This window comes from Antennarius striatus, chromosome 20 (assembly GCF_040054535.1).
Source record: "Antennarius striatus isolate MH-2024 chromosome 20, ASM4005453v1, whole genome shotgun sequence".
NCBI classification, from domain to species: domain Eukaryota; kingdom Metazoa; phylum Chordata; class Actinopteri; order Lophiiformes; family Antennariidae; genus Antennarius; species Antennarius striatus.
In genome coordinates this window covers 7,933,097-7,956,452 of record NC_090795.1, presented here as the reverse complement: position 1 = coordinate 7,956,452, position 23,356 = coordinate 7,933,097, and the positions used below count along the sequence as shown (strand labels likewise).

Below are 23,356 nucleotides of genomic sequence, written 5' to 3'. Positions count from 1 at the left end.
CGCAGACACGTGGACAACATGCAAACTCTATACAGAAAAGTCCTTGGTGCTCAGGTGGATTTGAATCCATGACCCTCCTTCTGTGAGTCAACAGCACCATCATGCCACCTATTTCCTGGTTTCATCATACCATAATTGCATCATTGAAGATGATAAAAACAATATTATAATGTATGCTATTTCAACTGAAAGAAATTAATATTTAAATCTGTTAAGTTAACTTTTGAAGGATTGAGAGAAACATTCAGGTAAATTGAATGCTGCTTTATCGAACAGGTGTTGGGGTATGTCGACAAAAGGTGAGCAGATGTTGTAGCTGGAACGGGACAGAAATGATATAACAGCCTGACAAGCAACAGCAGCCTGTGCAGCTCATGATTGTTTTTCAAATTTGACCTGTGTGAATCCACACAGATAATCACAGGCATCAGGATCAAGGATTTAGACCTCAGTGGGTTCCAGCAGTCACACTGCTCACAGTCGTCCCAAGACAAGGCTGCTGAGCTCACCACAGCTTAGCTCAGACCAGCTGGGGCTCAGAAAGGTGGAAAATAAATGACAGAGGGGGACAAGAGCGAGAGAGGGGGGATACAAAAGAACACTTTTAAGAAAGGGACAATCACCTATCTCAGTGTTAGTTGTCATGTCAAGCAGGGTTCTGACCAATCAGTTAGTCAGAATCAAAAGTTAAATTTTTTAGTCAAAAAATTTGGCTGTGCACCATCACTCAGGTTCACAATTGGTCAAATTGTCACTTTAAGGACTAAATTCTTCACACAGAAATGACCTGTAGAAAAAAAAAGGGATTACAAAAAAACTATTGAAAAATATCTGTATCCACCTTAATAGAGCCTGGAAATCATTCTTTTGAGGCCTTAACTATTCAGTATGGCTAGTAAACACATTTACACGAAAATGAAATCCCTTGTTTCTGAGTAATTTACAGTCCTGACATCAGAAAAAGTTGTGTTGCATCATGCAGATAAACGGAACCAAGAGCAAAATTTTGCTGCATAGGAAATCAGTGATGGTAGATTTGAAAAGTCAAACATGATGAGCCTGTTTCCAGCTGAATGGTCTCGAAGGGTGCCAGCACTCAAGAGGCAACCTCATCCATAAGTGATGCAACGCCAACGCAATGTCACATGTCAAGACTGCAACCCCACACATACGGAGGTACAAACACACACACACACGCACACACACACACACACACACACACACACACACACACACACACACACACACACACACACACACACACACACACACACACACACACACACACACACACACACACACTTAGGCTACATTCATGTCTACTTTTGATACAAATATTTTTCCTCTCTTGCATACACATTATGAATAAGTCATGGGTATCACACCTCATGCAACTCCTCCATTTTTTGAGAAGAGAGGATAAATGTGTACAACAGAAACTAAAGTTTTTGTGTGTAAATGAGGGGCTGAGCTTGCAGGGCAGTAATTTAAGAAATTACATAAGTGAGGTGATTTAGTGTTAAGGATGTCCTCTGCATAATGGTGACAATGTATAATTTATTGCCCTGGAGTTCGATGGCCGACTTGTCAGCAGATGTAATGTCATTTGACAAGTACGGTGAAGAATCCTGTAGGTATTACTTCACCACTAAATACTCCAGCCCTTCATTAGAGCGCTATTCAAATCATATTTTCATTGCATCCTCATTATAATACATGGAAACCCATCAAGGCAATAGTGGAAACAAATATAATCAAAACAACCATCTCATAGTCTGAGTCACCCTCGCTTCTGTCTCTGTCTGTGTGCAGTTCAATATCATCCATCACACATTTCTCAAACAAACACTACTATATTGTTCTGCAGCTATAAAGTACTACGTCTTTATCAAACACAGCCCCATCCAGTTTGACCTGTGGAGATAATACGGTCTTTGTGATGCTGGTACAGCTTCTGCTATGTGTGTGGCTGTTCCTCAAACATCGCGTGAATGAAAGTACATTTCAAAGATAACACAGAACAATAACCGGACAAATATTAGTTCTGAACCAGTGGATCCATACCCTGTCTAGACGCTGGATTTAAATAAGATGGTGACATTTATTGTGATTGATGATTTTATAGTTTATTATTTGGTAGCAAAAACAGAACCAAAAGATTATTGTTAAAATTATAAAATTGCATGCTTTTTTTCAGTTATTGGTTGATTGATCATAATTCAGCTGCTATAAATCAAAAGGTGTCATTCGATGAAATTTTGTCTTGTTAGGAACTACATGTCAATTTTATATATTTTTTCATTTATAATGGTTGGGAGCAAAGCCCTGCCCCTATATTGTTAGCTATTGTTAGTTAGCTATATTGTTAGTGCATTTGTGTCAGACTGCTACAGCTAGAATGGAGCCACACTGTCATTACCTGCTCTCCCTAAAGAAATGTTATTTAGTATATTGCAAAAGGGAAAAGTAATATCAGAGAAAAGGAGCATATGTTTGAAGGATATAACAAGCGCACTCAGTTTCAGTTTGGCTAGAAACACATAACAGCTGTTGAAACATAATGGATTTTACTCTTCAACAAACCCCTTTTATTCCAAAGTTTCTTTAATCTTGCCAGATACCTGAATAAACAATTCGAGCATGTTGTAGCAGAAAAAACAAGAAGAGCTAAATTTGCCAAAAGGGCTTATGGCCATTTGTTGCTGCACTAACCTTTTGTTACATCAGTCATTTCTTCACCAAATTATGTAAACAGCTTCAGCAGTACTGGATTTCTGACCCTAAAAATGGTAATGTTTTTATTCATTGATGCAATAAATAAGTAGCAAAAGCATATCATGTATACATTTGGTAAGCCTTCAGCAGCTAGTGCTGCACGTAAGTGCAGGTTGACTGATGATTGTTTTACCGCATACATTGGAACATACTTCTTCTAATCTTCTAATCCCATAGTATAATGTTGGCATATTTCCAGAAGCAATGCATTTCTGGGAATCACTTCAAATGGATTCAACCTGAAAAGGAAGCAAGTCTGACACATTTGTCTTTGAAGCACATGTATAGAGATTTGGAGCTGGCAGATTCTTAACTATGATTGGACTATCTATATCGGGAAGGCGGGGTTTATAATGTTCATTCTGATGGGAACATGAATAGAAAGCTCACAATTCCCTAAAATACAATATAAGAAAAGCAAACCTTTTTTTTAAATTGTAATAAGACAAAACATCTTATCTATTTAAAACTAATACGTTTTTCTTTATTTAAAGTAAAATCTCTCTCCTCTTCTGTTAGCATGGCACCTATAAAATATTTGTGCTGTACTGTGCAGCATTTTAAGCTGTTAAAGGAAGATATATATTCTCAAGTGATTCTTACTCTGTTGACGATAATGCTGGGAGAAATGTCAGCATAATCCCCTGGTTAATATACCTTATCTGATAATCCTGCCTCTTAAAGATTCCATGAGGAATCTTTCCTAATCTCTGCCATCAATAGAGATTTCAGGGGACTTCATCTCATCAATAGTGAGTTGTTTGAGGAGAAAAAAAGACAGATCTCATTCTACAATTTTTGCATTAAATTTATTTTCTTCTACAGAGTAAAGCTGTTATTCTCAGCTGGGTGGTCAAGTTCTTGTCTTAGTTTGTTTAAAAAGTCAGGGATAATTCCTTCTTTTATATCAAACAACAAGTATCAAGCTATGTTTTCTTTTGTTTGTTACTAGTGGAAAGAAAACTTCCAGTTGGTTAATGAGTAGAAAGTTATCATGTTTCCTCGTGGCTAATTATATGTCATTAATCCAGTATAACACATCCGTTCATACGGAATAAATCTTATTCTAAATGTCCCAGTAGTATCATGTTTGCTGCTTAAAGTATTGCTGTCTTCTGAATTTGCTATCACATTACTCGCCTTCTCCATGAAAATACCATGATGGTTATGTGGTCACAAGGGGCAGCGTCCTGCCTGCTAAAAGCTCATCTGCCCATGCTATTTAAAAGCCATTGTTAGAGCGGTGAGAGAACATCCTGACTGCTCAGCTGAACACCAGAATCACAGAAACACTGTAAGTTCCTTTTAATTTCAACTTTATTGTTAATGTTTGAGCTTGTCAGCTATTTTTATAAGATATTAGTGATGTTTTTGGAATGCTGACAGATGTTTACAATGTGGAAAATGATTTTCATTGTTAAGTTTCAGCTAGTGTTTTAATTAAGACACCAATTTAACAGTTTAAAGTGTGGTTGAAAATGTTCTTTATAGAGCAGTTATAATACAGAAATGTAAAATCCTCAATGAAGAAGGCTAGGTAAAGGCAGTATTAATATTGGAGTGAATTAAAGTCATTTTAACTTCTTTATTTTCAGTTACATTGAGACAAACTACATGAGGTGTTCAGAGGAGAACTTCAAGTAATCATAAACAGATATTGAATTAATCTAAATCAACTTAAAATCTTTAGCAAAGCGTTGTGTTGTAAAAATGGGTTACATTCTCATTGTTAAATGTCTTTTTTGAAATATAGTGAATTAGAATTATACAGTATCGTGAAACACAAATCTGGAAATACATAATCTAATTACTTTATTTCATGTTATTCATTTATTTATAAAGTTAGAAAATAACTTCCATTACAAGACTTCTGTTATTTGATTTCTTTCATTAAATCATGATATAAATTCTAATAGAAAACACTTGTATCACATGTATCATTGATGCCTTGTACTAGTGTTGTGTCTTAAATTACAGCGGCAATGTTAGAATCATATCTAGCATCTGAGTTGGTATGACAGTCATGCATAAATCTCTCTAAAGCATGATTTCATCTGTTTGGGAAATGTCTAATGCTTCCTGTATACTCGGCCTCTGCAGACAGATGGCTGGCAGACTAAATTAGGAACACCCAAGTGACAATTAAACAGTGCTACTGCTTGGGAGTGATTGAGGACACCGAACTGAAGCCAATGAATTAGACAAAAACGAGTTCACATTGTCAGTTTTTACTTTATCAAGTTTGAATTTCACATTAGTGCACGGACTTAGCATTTTGGCAGGGTGTGCGCAAATACTGTACGTAGACAAGGAATGTGGCTACTACCGTATGTATTATTAGCAAGGTAAATAATCCAAAAAGATTTTAGCTGAAAACTTAAGTTCTTAAATTCAAATATTTGAATAACAAACACTTGACTATAAACTTGAAATTATGCGTAAAATTATGCATTATTTTGCATGAAGTCAAAAGTCTGTGGTTTTGGTCATTAGATAAAAACATCAAGCCCCATCAGGACATTTTATTGGCCTCATTTTTAAAAACCACCTTTACAAATGAAAATTGATCTGGCTTGACTCAAGCAGAAATGCTCACAAGAGAGGTAATTGTATAATGTTTTTAGTAATGCTGATCCTCCTGGAAGTTACAGAGACAAGGATTAAATGAATGCACTCTTAGTGACATTTGGCATAATTTCAATTCAACAAAATGTAACACAGTGGTCAGGTAGTTTGAGACATTTTAATGCATAAATGATGCATATATGGGGCGGCAGTGGCTCAGTGGTAAAGCGGGCGGTAGAGCGGGTCGTCCTATGATTTAAGATCGGCGGTTCGATTCCCGCTCCCGCCCCTCCAAAAATACCCGGAGGTGAGCTGACAGTGGGAGGTGTCAGCTCATCTCCGGAGCACTGCCGAGGCACCCTTGAGCAAGGTGCCGTCCCCTTTACAAATTGCTCATTTGAGGCGCACCAAGAAGGAGCTGCCTGCCACTCTACCTCCCCTGCATGCCTACAGGCCCCTTTGTGTGTGTGTGTGTGATACAGGGGCCTGTACTCACAAATATGTATGCATGCGTTTGTAATCAGTAGCTAGAGTGTGCTTTCTTAATTTCCCTTCGGGGATCAAACCAGTATATAAAATTAAAAAAAAAAAAAATTTATAAAACACATTATTTTAATGCAATTAGAATATGCTATACAATATAGTTACATTTAATCACTATCAGAATTGCATTAAGTGTAACCATTGACCGTAAATTTAAATATTAATAAAAAAATTTGATATTTAATTAAAGTACTGAACTTTAATTCATGTTTAGCCAAAAGTTAGTTATTTTCAAAGTTATTTTCCAAAGTGAAGTAAAAACCTCATAAGCTACACCTTTAGAATATGATTCTTCATCTCTGTTACCAGTCATAATGATCTTTTCTTAATTTGCAATGTTCCCCTAAGAGAAGTAAATTAAATTGATAAACATGGTAACCGCATCTTAAAGAGGTTAAAGGTAATTACTGATCCATCTTCTGGAGAGAATTACTCCCACTATAAAGCAGCAAGTGAAGACGCAGGTGATGTAGGAACCTCCATTTAGCTGAAATGACACATGTGGTATTCCCTAAATCTTAAAAATACACTGTAAATCAAATGTAAAATAGGAGCAAAATGTAATTTCAACAATATTACTTCCATCAGTCACAATGTGCACCAAAGGAATACTGCTCCCGAAGTTGGATTTCCAGTGAGAATTCTCTATAGCAATTTGCTCACCAGAAATGTCATTTGTTGTTTGGCCTTTTGATCAGGCTGAGGTCTTAATACAATACAAGTACAAGGTCTCTCTCAATCGCACTCACCCAGGATCCCCCAAGGACACCTGGGACCAACTCAAACAAGCCGCCCCTAAGCTGTGAGGGAGATAATTGGTTACACTCAATGTCTCTGAATGCCCTTCTGGGTAAAGACAAAGTCATCCTTGCCCATGTCCCCTCATGGAAAGAGGAACGTATGGCTTAAGGCGCTATCTGCCCTCTTAGTTACATGATATGCTGTTTGTCTTGCTCATAAACCAGGTGCTATATGATTTCATTGATTCTAGGATAATTTTGTTCTCTATTGTAGGATTCTATCGTAAAAAAATCCTAAATATAAAATATTACTTAATTTTAAGCCGTCAGTGGCCTCAGCAGACCTTAAATATATCACATCTTTTTATACAACTGAATAAAAAGATCTGAAGCAGCATAATTTGAAAGTGGGAGTGTGAATTGCGGGGTACAAACTGGAGGTTTTTGATGAAGCTGCTGCTGACAGATTGAAAGAATAACCAGACTGGGCATTTAGCAGGTGTGTTTTTCAAGAGCAATATGTTTGTGCAGTGGGGCAAGTACATTTCTCAAACTTCTCATAAAAACAGCACAAAAGGCATGAAAACTTATTGACTTTCAACTTTCCTCCAGCAACAACCTGAATAATAGCTCTCTACCTTGTGATCCTATACTGCAATTCCTTCTCTTGAAAATTGGTTTGGTTCTACATGATCCTATTTTGACTATACCTTCAGGTCCAAGGATGAATGTATTTAACTGGGTTCTTACACAACACAAATAAAATCCAGCAGTTGACAGTAAATGGATGGATGAGCCAGACAGGATACGTGAAGTGACTCACCTGTTTAGACAATTTATGAGGCAAACAAAGCGTATTTTAAAATGAACTATTTTGAGTAGAGGAATTTCAAATATTTTGTTAAGAATATATTGTTGAAGTTTGTATTGCATTTTTACTGCACAGCAATGCGAATGACAAAATATCTAAACTAATTAAATATAATTAGTATAAAAGTACATTTAATCCTCTGTTTGCGTGTGGTTATGTGACGCACCATCGGGGTTGGTCTCCAGTGAGTATCAATGCAGGGATGAACTTCAGCAGGGAGGTGGCCCGACAGACCAGTTGTTATACGTATGTGATAGAGGATGAAGATCCAGCCCTGGCAAACCTTAGTATATTTGAGGTGAGTGTCATTGCACTATATAAAAAATAAAGTGTGGGTAGATATATCTACGTCTATCTATCTATCTATCTATCTATCTATCTATCTATCTATCTATCTATCTATCTATCTATCTATCTATCTATCTATCTATCTATCTATCTATCTATCTATCTATCTATCTATCTATCTATCTATCTATCTATCTATCTATCTATCTATCTATATATGTATATATATATATATATATATATATACACACACACACACACACACACACACACACACACACACACACACACACACACACACACACACACACACACACACACACACACACACACACACACACATACATAAGAAAATAGCGCTGAATAGTGGCTCCATGAAAACCTTAGGGTTGGATAATAATGTTAAGTGATAAGCAGTACTTGCACTTATATAATTAAAGCTAAAGACATTATGCCATGCATTACCACAGAAACAAGACACTGATATGTTAATGAGTTCACAAATCGCTAACCCCCATTGTGTATTCTGAGTTACACTTGGAAATAAATGGAGATGTCTACAATGGTAACAAGCTCTTCCCATCTCATCTCTCTACCTGTGTGGATTACTTTCTATTCACCACTTAGTTGGCCGACAAGGGTGACCTGGCTCTCCTGGAAAACTTGGTGAAGAAGAGCCCAGAGGTCCTGAGTGAAAAAGATGAATGTGATGCGAGTCCCCTTCATCACGCTGCCGCAGGAGGCTACATCACCCTTATCCAATTCATCACCACTGTTATGGATCCACAGGGTTGGCATGCTCCAGTCTTTGATCACAGTTTTCTGTCTAGTACTTTTAAAAAAGCAGCTATTATAAATTATTACAGTTATGTCTTAAATGGTGATATAGGTAAGAACTGGACTCTTAATATATCCATACGAGTTGGAGGCATCAACTTGTATGATGTCCAACCCATCACAAGGAATATTAGTTAACATTAGTGCTGTTTACAATGTGGAAGACCTATAATGAATTCAGCATCAAACTTCTTCACTTTACCCCAGAGATCAGTGGAAGCTGATGTTAACTCCTGCTACCCTCACAATTCTATCACTTCTCTTTGCCACCCAATTTGGCTTCTTTCCGAGAGCAGATGGTAGTGATGGTGGCGTTGACGGTCAGTTGCCAAGAGATTCAGCCATCAGTACATTTACTATTCTTGTCACTGACAACCAGTTCTTGTATGATCTATGGAACCATTTAGAACATGACAGGATCTCACAACGGTAAATATGACTTAATCACAAAGTTGACGTGTCTTTAATAAAGCATCAATTGCTTTATCAAAGCAATTGAATTGCTTCACATTCTGTTGAAGAGTTTTCAATTTTTAAAAATAATTTTCTTATATACTTGTGGAATGCAAGTCCATAGCTGGAGGATGGAATCAATTTCAAAGAGATATTTTTGACCATAATAGATAGTAACACCCTAACTTAACTCAGATTTTTGCTTTTTTGTCCAATCGCACAACATTGTGTGATACAGCTCAGTTAACAGTGTCAGTACAGGCCTATAGCCAAGATGGGATTGCCCCCCTTCTCTACATCGATGTCCCACTGATGTACCAGATGTATGTCAAACAGACAATCTGAACTCTGAACTTTTCTTAGATACGCAGCATCCCTTCGTCATGTCCTTTGCATCTACTCCTTATTCTCTTTGTCTTAGCATCAGTGTTAACACAACAGTAGTTTACTATTTCTGGACTTAGATGACTGTAGTGTATTTACAGGCGCGGCAGCGTAATTAATTTACTTGCATAATTGCCTGTGCTCCTGATTCCCCTCCCAGAACTGAACAGCTGTGATGAACAGGGTGATACGCCCCTCCACTGGGCAGTGGAGAAGAACAAGGCAGAGAGCTGCAGGGTTCTTCTGGACCTTGGGGCTAATCCCAACATCCTCAACAAGGCCCTTCTGTCACCTCTGCATGTGGCCATCAGCCTTGGACACAACAACCTGGTGGAGGTGAGGAAGATACAATGACTTCTCTTGTAGAGGTTTGCTCCTTTGATATCCAGTGTTAACAGCAACAGAGGTACATGAATAGACTTTCAAGTTATGGACATGCGTGTCAGTTTTGTGTCAGTGGGGATTTTATGTGAGCACAGTACTGGAAGAGACTAATCTATAGAATGTCCAGTGTTTGTTCTGAGGGTTTTCATTTAATGATCATTCTTTTTTGTTCAAAGGAATATTTAATGATGAGAAATGACTGTAAGAATGACTTATTTGTAGGAGGGGGGTCAAAAAATTGTGGGTGTGGGGTCCCAAAATTTAACATTTCTCGTTGTAATAATCCAACTGCTAAAGATTTAACCATATTTGAACTGCTGAATTACTTGTACGAACATGATTGATCTATTTCACCAGATGTAATCCTTCATCTCAATCTCCATTTAATCTTTGCATCACTCCAAACTCAACTGAATTCATAGGAGACTGTAGTGACTATCTCAAACAAAATAGTCACTTACGGTAGGTTAGGAATGTCCATAACGCATATCCAGTTTGTCAATAAAAATACCTAGAAAGATGGCTCTCTTTGAGTTCCCATTTTTTGCAAAAAATAATCAGTTTGCACGTTAAATGGTCAAAATAGGGTATAGTATGGTTATACATATTCTAGTTTACCTTTGTTCATGTACACATAAACTATAAAACAGTTTCTACAGAGACAAAACCTTACAAAACCAAAGGCCTCTTCCCATCATCCCCAAAGCATTTGGGTGTCATCCATAAATTGTATGGTGGTGGATGAAGGATGAGGATGTATACAGTATATGGGTGAGCTGAGGACAAAAACAGGATTCTGACTGCTGTGTTTTGATCTCCTCCCCCTGCAGCTTTTGCTATCCTACAGTGCCACAGACAGCAATCTAGAGGGAGACCTGGGGAACACCCCTGTGATGCTGGCATGCTCCATCAATAACTGTGAGGCTCTCAGCATACTGGTGTGTACAAGACCAACATATTCAAACTCATGTCTGTCATTTCCACTGTTTTCCATCACCAGTCTGTAAAGAATAACTGTCCAGCTGTATAAAACTGATTATGTAGCGGTCGTGTATACTGACTGCCAGCAGCTTTGTTTTCACATCCATTCTCCTGGCTGTTACAGATAAAGCAAGGAGCAAGGCTTTGTCGCCAGAACAAACTTGGCCATTTTGCCATCCATGCAGCTGCCTTCGCCGGTGCAAAGAAAGCCATGGAGGTGATCCTGAAGGCCGGTACGATAAAAAGAATCCAAAATTGGGTGTTAATGATACTAAAATGTTTTCAGGCCAAGAGTCTCATTATAAATGACAGACACTACAATCGTTCACCTCAGCCCCAACAGATGTTTAGGTTGGAAAATGCTTGTGCTGCTTTTTACATAGACCATATGCCACGGATTGACAGTATGTTTATCCACAGTGGGAGGTCTGTTTAGTAAATCTTGTATAGTTGGTGGAAGTTTCAGTAAAATCAAAATATTTATGATATACTTGTGATTAGTCACCAAGGGAGTTGTTAAGTTTTAAACATCCCTCAATTCACTATCAACTAAAGTACCATAGAAGTTCAAGGGGCCAGATAAAACAAGTGAGATAAACCCCGAGCCAACAAGCATCTGAGTCCTTTATTATGATTACATTTATACAGTACATTGTTCACATTCTGGCAGGAGAGGAGATTTGCCACGTAACCCAAGAACATATTAACTATCTGGACAAGTCCAAGAGCAGCCCTCTCCACCTGGCTGTACGTGGAGGGAACGTAGAAACCATCAGTCTCTGCATCGCAAAAGGTGCCAAAGTTGACCAGCAACAGGTATCACAAAGAAAAGTTGACATTCAGAATGTCAATTGAGTTTTCCTATCAAATATCAGATCATACATACACCTGGGAGCAACACATGTATCACCCATCCATCCAATGCATGCAATGTCATGTTCTCATTTGCCGATATATTCAAATTTTGTGGTCTCTGTATGTTAGAGCGCATCACTTTTATTATTCCCAGCTGGGAGAGATCATCAAGCCCAGCTCTGGGCTAGTGGCCAGAAATATAGCAGGAATAGTGAGTAATAGCTTTGGTTGGCAGAATTGATACAAATTACCTCCATTTACTCAGTAAAGCTGAGTGGAGTGATCACTGGCCTCCTCCTGCCAGCCTTGGTTATCTCATTAAAAGCTTGTGTTGCAGTCCCTTGTGTTCAGCCAGTGAGTCTGGGATATACTTTGCTAATGTTACACTGGGGAAGACTACAATGTACATGTGTGCAAGTGTGTGCATTGCTTGTGTGAGTGGGTCTTTCTTTTGTGTTCTTCTCTCTCATGAGTGTTACACACATAATCGTGCTTGAAGAGCTTGTGAATATTCATTGCATTGATTCATTATTTATTACTCATAAAGTATCTATGTTTGTTGTTGGCCAGAATGATAAGTCCACACCACTTCATTTGGCCTGCACCCAGGGTAATACTGAAGTAGTCAAGTTAATGTTATCCTCCTTTGACCGAGTGGAAGACGTCATCAACCTGCCTGATGGAGCCAACCAGACTCCTCTACACAGGTTGGCTCATGCTATCCCTCCCCTGTGATTATCTGAGTGAATCTACTGAATCCTCACTTTATCATGGGAACACTACTAAAGCCACAGGTTTCTTGTTTTCATACTTTATTTATGCTTCGTGTGTGAGTTACGCATATGCAAATGCATTCACCCTCCAATCATTCACACACCATCCTCACCTTTGGACATACATTTACATCAAGTAACCTCAAGTTTGAATGCCATTATTCTGCTGCAGCAAGTACATTGAAGGCATCAGTCCCGTGATTGTAATATGATATCATTGCCGTGTCACTGCTGTGCCCCATGAACGTGTCTGTGTATAGTAATGGTGTCATTATTCTGATCTTTAGGACTTTTAGTTCAAGATGCACTTGAGCATTATAAATGCTTGACTAACTTTGTCTTAAAATTCCCACCGTAATTGAGCTATAAAGGAGCAGCACTCTGTGAAAGCTATCTAATTCACCATCACTGATGAAATGTAATTAAGCTAGAAACTCCACTTCTTGTAATGCCAGCTCTAGTTGACATTCTTAAAAAACACGTAATGCATTTTAAGTTTTGACATTTTAACATGGGAATCACCGGAAGCCTCTCCTGATGCTGATTTCATTACAATATCAGGGATTAATTGATTAAGTATTTCAATGAAGTACAGTCCTGGAAACATTGAATGTAACCACAAAGTATCTGGTTGTTATACAGTACTGAGTGAATGAATCCTCACTGGTTTTACTACAATTGTGTTTACTTTTCCAGAGCAACAATTTTTGACCACGCAGAACTGGCAGAGTACCTCATTGATTTGGTAAATAAAGTACACACACACACGCGCACATGCACACGCACACGCACACACACACACACACACACACACACACACACACACACACACACACACACACACACACACACACACACACACACACACACACACACTACAGCTGTTATGTACATGAGATTCCCATCTTATCTGCAGAGTGTTATCAATGTTGACCTAACCACAATGAATTTAACAGATGACTTACAGCTGCATTATTTTCTGTAATAAATCTCCAGTGTAGCAAATTAAATGCCAAATTATCAAGTTTGACATCAGTGCTGCCTAGATTTCATTTTATGATTTTACTGTTACACTGGCTGCATGTGTTTGGCTCAACTTATCTTAATTATTTTCAACTTTAAGTGCACCTCTTGCCTGAGTAAATGTTAAAGGTGCTGCCCACGTCTTTGAGACAATCTCTTGCCATCTGTTGCTCCTTGAGGGCATTTTACGAGAACTGTGTTGCTAGGAGAAAGCTGGGGTCCAAGTTTATCTCCTGTAAACTCATTCTGTTAGCACAGACTGCAGCAGGAAATAAACCTGTTTGCTTTGAGTGTGTTTATTACATTATCATGGTGATACGAGACTAATTAATTACAGCAAACACAAGATTGGATTCAGAGGGATTTTGACAGTTATCAAAATGACAAACAAAAGTGTCTACTGTTCCTATTCTAATGAATTTGAAATTACATTAATGCTCCAATGCTGTCTGCCCAGATTGTTTGATTCACGACTGTGGCTCTTTGCAGCATGTCGCACCTCTATCTGTCTCCAACATTTCTCATCTTCATTATACCTCTCCATGTCTCATAATATAAAACTGAAGGCTGAAATATGTCAAAAATAAATAATAATAATAACTTTCCACATTTGTGTCCCTTTTAGACTGAGGCAAACAGTAGCTCCTCATCTCTTTTATTTTTTTCTGAAAAAAAATGCATGATACATTCTGCATAGGTGTAGGTTGAATATTACAGAACAAGGCTAAAATGTAATATTCCAAACATAAAGTCTGTATACTGAACAAGTGATGATATGTGGACTGTAATTTTAAAAATGTAGATCAAAAAGGTCTTTTCTGCCCTGTCTGTATGCTGTAACAGTATGATTTCAGTTTCGTATATAATATGAGGCTGCTGCTCTTATGAACAACCCCCCAAAAAACCCAAATCAATATTAATAATTTTCCACAAATACATGATAAAAATGGTGGTCATTGATTAGTGTAAATTTTGCATCTCCTATTCAGGGTGCAGACCTTAATGCCATGGACTGTAAAGGAAGCTCTCCCTTACTGCTAGCTACGAGCTGTGGAGCATGGAAAACTGTCTCCCTGCTACTGTCCAAAGGTGATCTACTGTGCTTTACTTCACTACTGTCTGTTTTTATGCATTCATCTTATTTTTTTTAAATGCCTGATGAAGCTGGTTGCACACACTCATGTTTGTCTTTCATGTTATACGTCCTTCAGGGGCAAATGTGTCTGTGAAAGACCAATGCGGTTGTAACTTCCTTCATCTGGTCATTCTACAACCAAAGGGTCTGAAGAATCTCAAAGAGGATGTATTGCAGGTGCCATCTGATTTTTTTTTTCCATATTTGTGACCCATCACAAATTGACTGTAATACAAAAATCTCATTCAATAGAAATGTAATTACTACCCTGTTCTTGCTCATTGTGGCTTGAGCCTAGAAGTATGCATAAAGGACAACTGATAAAGTTCCTCATTCCCTCGCTAAGCCTTTCAAACACTGGGAGCTTTGGCTTGAAATGAGACATAGAAGATTGAAATTAGTATACTGTAGTCCACAGCTATTAACAAATATCATCACACTAAATTATTTTAATAATCTCAGTACAGTATTTCAGTATGTAGTGTACTTGTGTTTACTTGTGAGAAACTGTATTTACACAGCATGCATGGAAACCTTTTCATTCATGCTTTGTCTAATATAATTTTAAACTTAAAATGTGTCTATACTTATGATTTGTCTGACTTTAGTGTAATAGTGTGAAGGCATTGGTGAGCTGTGAGGATAACGAGGGCTGCACCCCACTCCATTACGCCTGCAGACTCGGTATCCATGACTCAGTGAAGAACATGCTAGGCCTCTCAGGACAAGTGGGCCTCTCATGCAAGTCCAGAGACAAGAAGTCCGCCCTGCATTTTGCTGCTCAGTGAGTTTGATTGCTTCCCAAGGCCTTCCCATGCTATTGAATTAAACATTACTTACCTGTACTTGAAATGATTTCCTCTAAAATTCACTTTGCTAATTTGATCTAAATAGGACTTGCGATGTCATTGCAGTGCAGTGCAGTTGACACTGATCAGTGTGCAGTCCTGAACATACACTTTAAATGATTTATTTCATTTTATTCTCAATCCACCACATTTAATTTGATTAATAAAAAATACAGTCCCATCGTGTATCCTATGTGTTGCCCTGTGTGACTGTGGAGTAATAAAATTGTCTTAAAACATCCAGATTTGTAGGCAGCAAAAGATCACATACTGTCATTGTGCTTGTTAAATAAAACCACAAGGGACATTAATCAAAAATGTCTCTTCAGAGGACTTTGAGTAACGATCTTCCAAAAGCCAAGACTTTTATTTCTATAATTGAATAACACTGGCCAGATGAAAAATGAACAATGTACCTATATTTAAAACTGTTACCTCACTGCAATTTTAATTCAGTGAGTAATGTCTGCACTTTTCATGATTAATTTTCATGACATACCTATTATAAGTTGACCCAAAGGAATTGTCACGAGAATAGAATTCAATTAGCAAGGCACATGTAAAGAAATGTTACCAACAGGGTGAAATGAGCGGACATTTAACATTCCTGTTATTGATTTTTCTATCATGTACATTCTATTGCAAGGGAACAAATGAAGGCCGTGATATGATGTGGTATCATTATAGGCACGTCATTCCATTTCCCACCAGGTCCACTGCTCTAACACCACATGCTACTGAGCTTCTTAAGAGGAAGCAAAAAAGGATCAAGCGTTCCTTCTGTTGTGACTTTCATTGTGTGTTGCACTTTGTGTCATTAACACTTTTTAAAGATTATTTTTACCTACTATTTTAACACTGTGCCAGAACAGAAATCACGTATTTTCTACAAGACGTGCAAAAGGTCTTAATAGTCCAGAAAGTGCAGAAAGCATCTCCACACTCTAAAGCTTCTCTTCATTCTTCTCGTTTTTAAGGTATGGACGCCTCAATACATGCCACCGATTATTGGAGACCATCAAAGACTCTCGTCTACTGAATGAAGGTGATGAGCGAGGCCTGACGCCGCTACATTTGGCTTCAAAGGAAGGGCACACCAAGGTGGTGGAGCTGCTGTTGCGAAAAGGAGCTCTCCTTCACAGGTAAAGTCATAGATGTACATACACATGCAAAAACACATTGTTATCATCAATGCAACGCTGTGCAATGCCTACAGCTTACAGTATACAAAACTTTTAACAGTCCTTATGTATTATTGCTCTTTAGCGTGTGTCTTCTTTGTAGTGATTACAGGGGCTGGACTTGCGTGCACCACGCTGCCTCTGCAGGGTACACAAGAACTATGGAGATTCTCCTGTCAGCCAATCCTAAATTACTTGATAAAACAGATGAGGATGGGGTATGAATTACTATCACAGAAGTTTCACTGTCATTTTTATTTGATTTTACATCTATTTCCCATAAAAGTTTCGAGACTTTAGGCTTTGCAGTTCATGAATCATTACACTAAAGCACCAGCACCGTAATTCTTCCATCAGCTTTGAATAATACGCTCATAGCTGTTCTGCAATTAACACAGAGTACCGTCTCTTGTTCTGTATTGATATTTCAGAACACTGCACTCCACATTGCAGCAAGAGAGGGACATGTGGCTGCTGTCAGACTCCTGCTGACACGGGGAGCAGAGATCCTATTAAACAAGAATGAAACTTCATTCCTCCATGAAGCGTTGCAAACTGGGAAAAAAGATGTGGTCAACGCTGTAATTGACAGCGAAAGGCACGTTCTTATAAAACTTTGTACTTTAAAGAGAAATTCAGACCTGATTTTCTTTTTGTGTGCGTGACCATTATAGAAAAACCCCACAATTTACAAAATCAGCAAATTTGGAGACATAATTTTTTGAAATTTGAATTTCTTCTGTCGTTTTCGTGACACATCTAGGTTGCACCAACGTATTAAATGCTTAAAGTTTACACATGGTGCTTTGTTATTAATATTTTTTCTTTTACAGACGTGTTGAGGCGATGACAAAGTTCATTCCTGGTTCTAGTCAGAGAAGTCCAGTACTGGACATGATTGAATTTCTTCCTGAGACGTATAAGGTTGTCACCAATAATGAAAAAAGCATGTGTTTCATAAAACAGAATAATAAATTTTCACTTTCTGTATAGTTTCATGATGTATAAAGTGATATAAATAAGTGTTGTTGTGCTCTTTTTCCACTGTTTATTTGTGATGTTTCATCAGCACCTACTGGACACCTGTGTGACAGAATCTGATCATGATCTCAACAGTCCTGAATATCATGTAATCAGCAACATGTTGCAAAATCAAAACATCTCATATCTTCTTCTGTAAAGCTAACAATTTTTTTTCTTTTTTTTGGGCGGGGGGGGGGGGGGGTATGTAGATTCAATATGACTTTGGATGGCTTCAAGCTCCCATTGCAACGAGGCTGATACTTGACAAGACCCGTAGGGTTCAGCCACTAGCTGCACTCAATGTAAGCATGTTTTTGTTATAATTAAATTTGGTTTCGGAATTATTATCAGAATAGTCTATTTCAATGTCAATACACTCTCACATTGATTAGAAGAGTTCTAATGCAGTTCTGCATTACCCTCAAACAGAATCTGTGGGCGACACCATTCATTTTCATTTGTGCATGATTTTCGTGCATTCTGTAGTTTACAAAGGTTTGCCCTATCCATTCACAGTGGTGACGCTGTTGTCCTGCAATGACATTTTTCTTTCTTCTGAAGTGGTATTATAGTTGGCCTTGAATCATTTTGGTTTGTTTATCTGTTGTTAGTAGTGCCATTAACAGAACACTATATTATGTTATATTTATGTTTTTGTACAGGCAATGGTGAAGTACAACCGTATTGAACTCCTCAACCACCCAGTCTGTCAAAAGTACCTAGCAATGAAGTGGTGCGTATTAATGATTTAATCCCAGAGGATGACATTTCTCATTGCGATACACTGCGATTACTGATAACATCTCAACAAAGATGTATTCTAATGACTATATCAAACACAATTGCATTATGAATCTCTAATATCTAGACATCTGTGACTCATCTGTTTTTATTTTCAGGCTTGCCTATGGGAGCAAGGCTCACTTCATCAACATATTTTTGTACCTGATGGGTCTATTGCCTCTGACTCACCTGATAGTGACTCTAAGGCCCTCTGCTAACATGACTGCTACAGGCGAGCACAATATTACCATGGTGCACGTATCTTTCACAGAGGTACTAATAACAATTGATGGTCATATTACTAAATATGTGTAATGTGCACGGCAACACAGTAATAGAAAAGCCTTTATGAAATAGTAGTTTCAAATTTATGTATGCTCTTAAAGCACAGATATACCAACTTCTACCAACTCATTAGCTATCACATCATGGTTTTTCAAGCGTCCTGCTTTCCCAAGATAAAACATAGACATTGACATCTTTGTTTTTTTAATGTTGTCCAACAAAAAAGGTTCTAAAGGAGCACATTATAATGTTAACCATGGATGTGTCTATGAACCTACATTTTAGTTCACCAGATACACACAAAAGAAACAACCAAATTTGAAATGATTTGCTCGGCGACAACAGTTTATGTATGTAAAACGTAATCTACATTTATGCTGAATCAAAGCACCATAAATGTAAGCTGTCTAGAAAGCTATTCAACCTGTAACAGAGTCCATCTAACAAGAGATGGATTAAATAAATATCTGTCATTTTGATGCAGCAATACACTAAATTTCAATGTTTTTTTTAAATTTGACAGCAAAGTCTGGTATTGTCTATCGCCATGATGATGGTGTTTGTCATGAACATCTACGCCATACTGAAGGAATTGGTACAAATATCACAGCAGGTACCATTACACAAGGTTTATTATCTCATGTGATGCATGTGCTCATAAATCTGTTCAGTACCAGGTCTGTGTGAACACACCAGCAATCAGTCGTGATGGATGAGCATCCTCTGATTTAGAAGTGCAGGATCGCTAACAGTCCACGTTGAGGGTGTCCCTTCCACACTATATCCGAGTCGTTTCAATAATTATCCTCACCTATTACTTGTAATATATACATACAATTACAGCATTGATGCTCATATGAAGGAGTTTGTTCTATCTAATTATGTATATTTTTATTTATCACTTGTAAGCGCTGGAATTACTTCAGGGATTATTCCAACCAGTCTGACTGGACGGCAGCCATCCTCTCTCTTCTGTTCATCATTCCCACCATGCTTAATGTAGAGGGCTCGTTACACTGGCAAGCAGGAGCACTAGCAGTTTTAAGCTCTTGGGTTGGATTTCTCCTTTATCTCCAAAGGTATTGATCACTGGTTTAATTGCATTTAATCAAAATTGCACACATTAAATAATGTATTTTTTTTAATATAATAAGTACCGCCATCTCCTGCCTCTGCAGGTTCGAAGGAGTCGGCATTTATGTTGTGATGTTTTGGGAGATCATGAAGACACTGATCCGTGTAATCCTGCTCTTCTTTTACATGCTGTTTGCATTCAGTTTGGCATTCTATGCACTGATGCTCAACCAGGTAAAGGTTGGGTCGGGGGAGTTCACTGTATTTGTTAAAAATAACATCAGAATTAAGCAATGAATGCTGCGTTTTTTTACACACAGACACACTAAATATATGCAGTATATATATATATACAGTATATATATATATACAGTATATATATATATACAGTATATATATATATATATATATATATATATATATATATGTGTGTGTGTGTGTGTGTGTGTGTGTGTGTGTGTGTGTGTATGTATGTGTATATATATATATATATATATATATATATATATATATATAAGGATACTTCGTGACACTATTTGACTCATGAAAAAAATGTCATGTTTACCGCCCTCAGAAAGAGTTTCAGAACCTGCCACTCTCAGTAATGCAAACCTTTGTGATGATGGTTGGAGAACTGAACTACCAAAATAACTTCCTGGATACTTACCTGAAGGACGAGCTACCCTTTGGTCCCCTGACTTATTTTGTCTTTGTACAATTTGTTCTACTCATACCAATACTGCTGGTGAACTTGATGGTAAATATGCTCTGACAGACAGTTTTTTTGTGTTTTCACCAACTGCTAAAGATTGGTAGATTTCTGCTTCACAGGTTACTTGTAAATATCCACTATTTGCCTTTTTTTTGTGTTGTAGATTGGTTTGGCAGTTGGAGATATTGCCGAAGTACAAAGAAATGCTGCTCTAAAAAGAATAGCCATGCAGGTATGAATGGATTTTTTATTTATTTGTGTATTTTAGACCTATGTAACCAGTGTGTGATTCGTCCAAGAAACAAAGGGGGAGGATGGTTTTTTTGTAATCATGAAAAAATAAGCAATCAACCAGTCAAATTCTTTTCTATATTAATGGAAGGCCCTATGGACCTAATTCTAAACAGCTGAACATTAATATTTTATACAAACTTAAAAATACATTAAACATTTAATTTCATATAAATAAAGATTATGTGTACAGTTTGCTCTGACATTAGATGTAACATAGACTTTTTACTTTCATGTTAGTGCGTCTGCACCTGCAGCGTTTTGTCCTTCTTATATTCAAATCGCTGTGAGCTTTTTAGCAGGGAAAAAATGCACGTCTGGCCCATTAACTGCAAACAAAAGAAGACTCTTCATTGTGGACACATTCATTCTATTGTGCTCATCAGTAGGCATGTGATTCATGGCACTAAATCCATGTTCACACTGTTGACAAAGGGAGTGTGGAAACAGCAGGAAACACGATGTGGAGATTGTTTCCTTGGACTCGGTGGAATTTAGATTTTCTGAACTGTTTTAGTAGTACAGAAATGTCCACAACCTTAACAGCAAGCCTTGTTTGAATGATGACACGTTTGTCATCAGATGTATTCCTACATCTGGTGACAAACTTGTCATCCTTCAAACAAAGCTGGCTGATGCTCAACTTTTACCTGGTTGAGCATCTTAGGGGGGACGATCTCTCCCAGCAAATCTGCATATCTTACCATATCTTTCTGGCCCCAGATTGAACTCCACACTGCCCTGGAAGATAAACTGCCTTATTGGTTTGTCAAACGTGTTGACAAGACATCTATCACCATCTACCCTAATCGCAATTGTTCCAAGGTATGCTATATTTGATAACCGCATTTTGCACAGCACATTAATTTGTGTTTGTGCTAACCTAAGCTTGTGTGACACTTACCACTTTTGTTAACAGACTCTTTTTAAACAATTAATCATTGGTGAAGAAGAGCCAAATGAAATCTGGATTCGCATGCAGGTTAAATCCCAGCGATGCACTGTGGTAGAGACTGAGCTGAAAAAACAGAAGCAAAGGTAAAACACACACGAGACAACTTCATGAAAGTAAAACGATTCAAGAAACATGAAAGTAGTCTCTAGGCCTACTATTGAGAAGTCAGTGAATTAACTGTTTGTAGTCATCACTTACTGTACTTACACTGAGCTCCAGAGGGAGTTCAACAACCAGTGGTCTAGCTGGCATATAAGTTATTGGTGTTTGAGCGCCCCCTAGTGGCGGTAATGAAATAAAGGTTGTGACCAAGTCAGAAAGATGAGACTGGATCTGATCCTGAAAAAAGAACATGAAACCCCAACATATAAACCAGATAGTCTCAGTTACATATCAATTCAAGTTTAACATACAGCAGTAATACTGTACATATGTTTCTGCTTTCAGGATGAAGGAGATGGCGAACGTTCTGGAGAAGCAGCATAGCTTGTTGAAGCTCATCATTCAGAAGATGGAGATCACCTCTGAGGCTGATGAGATCGATGGTCCTGTAACCATCAGGGGCAGGATGTGGCCAACATTGAGGCCGACCAAACCGAAAGGACAGACTCTTTCCCGGTGGGTACCTCTGATGAAGGCCATCGAATCCAAGAAAAAATGAAGACAACGAAACTGCATTAGAGAAGTCTGGGTATAACTTGTACAACTATGTCTACAACTATTATAACAGAATTTCACACTAGTCTCTGCAATCTATACTAATTTATTTTAGCGCTTTAAATTCATGAAGGTGTCTCAGCTGCTGTGTGTTTAAATGGTGGGCATGTTTTCAGGTTGAATTGCTCTTTTTAATCGGTGTGAAATGTTTCATTGTAGGCTCAGACAGTAACATTCTTGTAACAAACTCACACCAGTGTTCAGCCAATGATGTTGAATGTTAAAGTTGTCATGCACTATTAAGCAAAACGTAGTATGTAATATGGCAATGTAGAAATGTATTTGTGTGTATGTTTTCTTTTTTCATTGCTGAATTGTTTTCTGTTAAATTGACAGATTATATTGTTAAACTGGATTTTGGATTAAAATTCATTCTTTTCAATATATGCTGAAAGAAGATGTTATTAATATTTTGTTGTTGTCAGAGAATCTGATTAAATAAACTATAGGAATGGATTTTATTCATCTCTGGGTTATTTGTAGTTTTCTTTGAAAATGTTTTGATTTGGTTTCTGTGAATGTGAGTGTTTTAAATCCTTTCAGGCTACAGGGAAAACTTTCAAAACTTTCCAATCCTTGATGGATTATTGCCCCGTGTTTGTACATATCAGCAGATTTGTGCAGTGGAGCTGGCGATCCTGGGAAATCAAAGATCATGGGGAGAGAAGCGGAGAAAGCCCTCTGACATCATGAGCTTGCACCTGTCCCTCTATTTCTCCACCATGGGGTCACAACCCCTGAAAGTCTTTGCTGATAGACAAATGATAGGTTTCCCTTCAAGTCAAGTTTAAAGTGATTTTTATGACTGTTGGCCCTGAATTTAATTATTCCCAGGGCAAAATGAATAACCATGTTATCTTCAGCTACACAGATGTTTTGG

At 37.8% G+C, this 23,356-nt stretch overlaps 1 protein-coding gene across 2 annotated transcripts; it reads left to right on the top strand.

The window, feature by feature from the left end:
* The first annotated feature begins 4,006 nt into the window (after window positions 1-4,006).
* Window positions 4,007-22,921, top strand: trpa1b (transient receptor potential cation channel, subfamily A, member 1b). Of its 2 annotated transcripts, XM_068304155.1 has the most exons (28): window positions 4,007-4,069; window positions 7,680-7,792; window positions 8,410-8,572; window positions 9,617-9,792; window positions 10,671-10,778; window positions 10,946-11,054; window positions 11,492-11,637; window positions 12,247-12,383; window positions 13,146-13,194; window positions 14,462-14,561; window positions 14,684-14,784; window positions 15,216-15,391; window positions 16,433-16,597; window positions 16,740-16,854; window positions 17,068-17,234; window positions 17,470-17,560; window positions 17,706-17,765; window positions 17,869-17,961; window positions 18,322-18,392; window positions 18,559-18,715; window positions 19,251-19,340; window positions 19,637-19,806; window positions 19,906-20,035; window positions 20,376-20,558; window positions 20,677-20,745; window positions 21,528-21,629; window positions 21,724-21,842; window positions 22,207-22,921. In XM_068304155.1, the coding sequence occupies exons 2-28, from the start codon at window positions 7,697-7,699 to the stop codon at window positions 22,418-22,420; spliced, it is 3,357 nt and encodes a 1,118-aa protein (XP_068160256.1). In that variant the 5' UTR covers window positions 4,007-4,069; window positions 7,680-7,696; the 3' UTR covers window positions 22,421-22,921. The 2 variants fall into 2 exon arrangements, with proteins under 2 accessions (XP_068160256.1, XP_068160257.1); XM_068304156.1 differs by lacking the exons at window positions 21,528-21,629; window positions 21,724-21,842 and having other exon boundaries at window positions 22,207-22,388.
* Window positions 22,922-23,356: the final 435 nt, after the last annotated feature.

What these genes read in the sequence shown, in the direction of transcription:
- trpa1b (XM_068304155.1), top strand. Translation starts at nt 7,697, where the DNA reads ATGAACTTCAGCAGGGAGGTGGCCCGACAGACCAGTTGTTATACGTAT. An exon ending in CAAACCTTAGTATATTTGAG is followed by an intron (nt 7,793 to 8,409) that starts GTGAGTGTCATT and finishes TTCACCACTTAG; the next exon opens with TTGGCCGACAAGGGTGACCT. An exon ending in CTAATCGCAATTGTTCCAAG is followed by an intron (nt 21,630 to 21,723) that starts GTATGCTATATT and finishes TTTTGTTAACAG; the next exon opens with ACTCTTTTTAAACAATTAAT.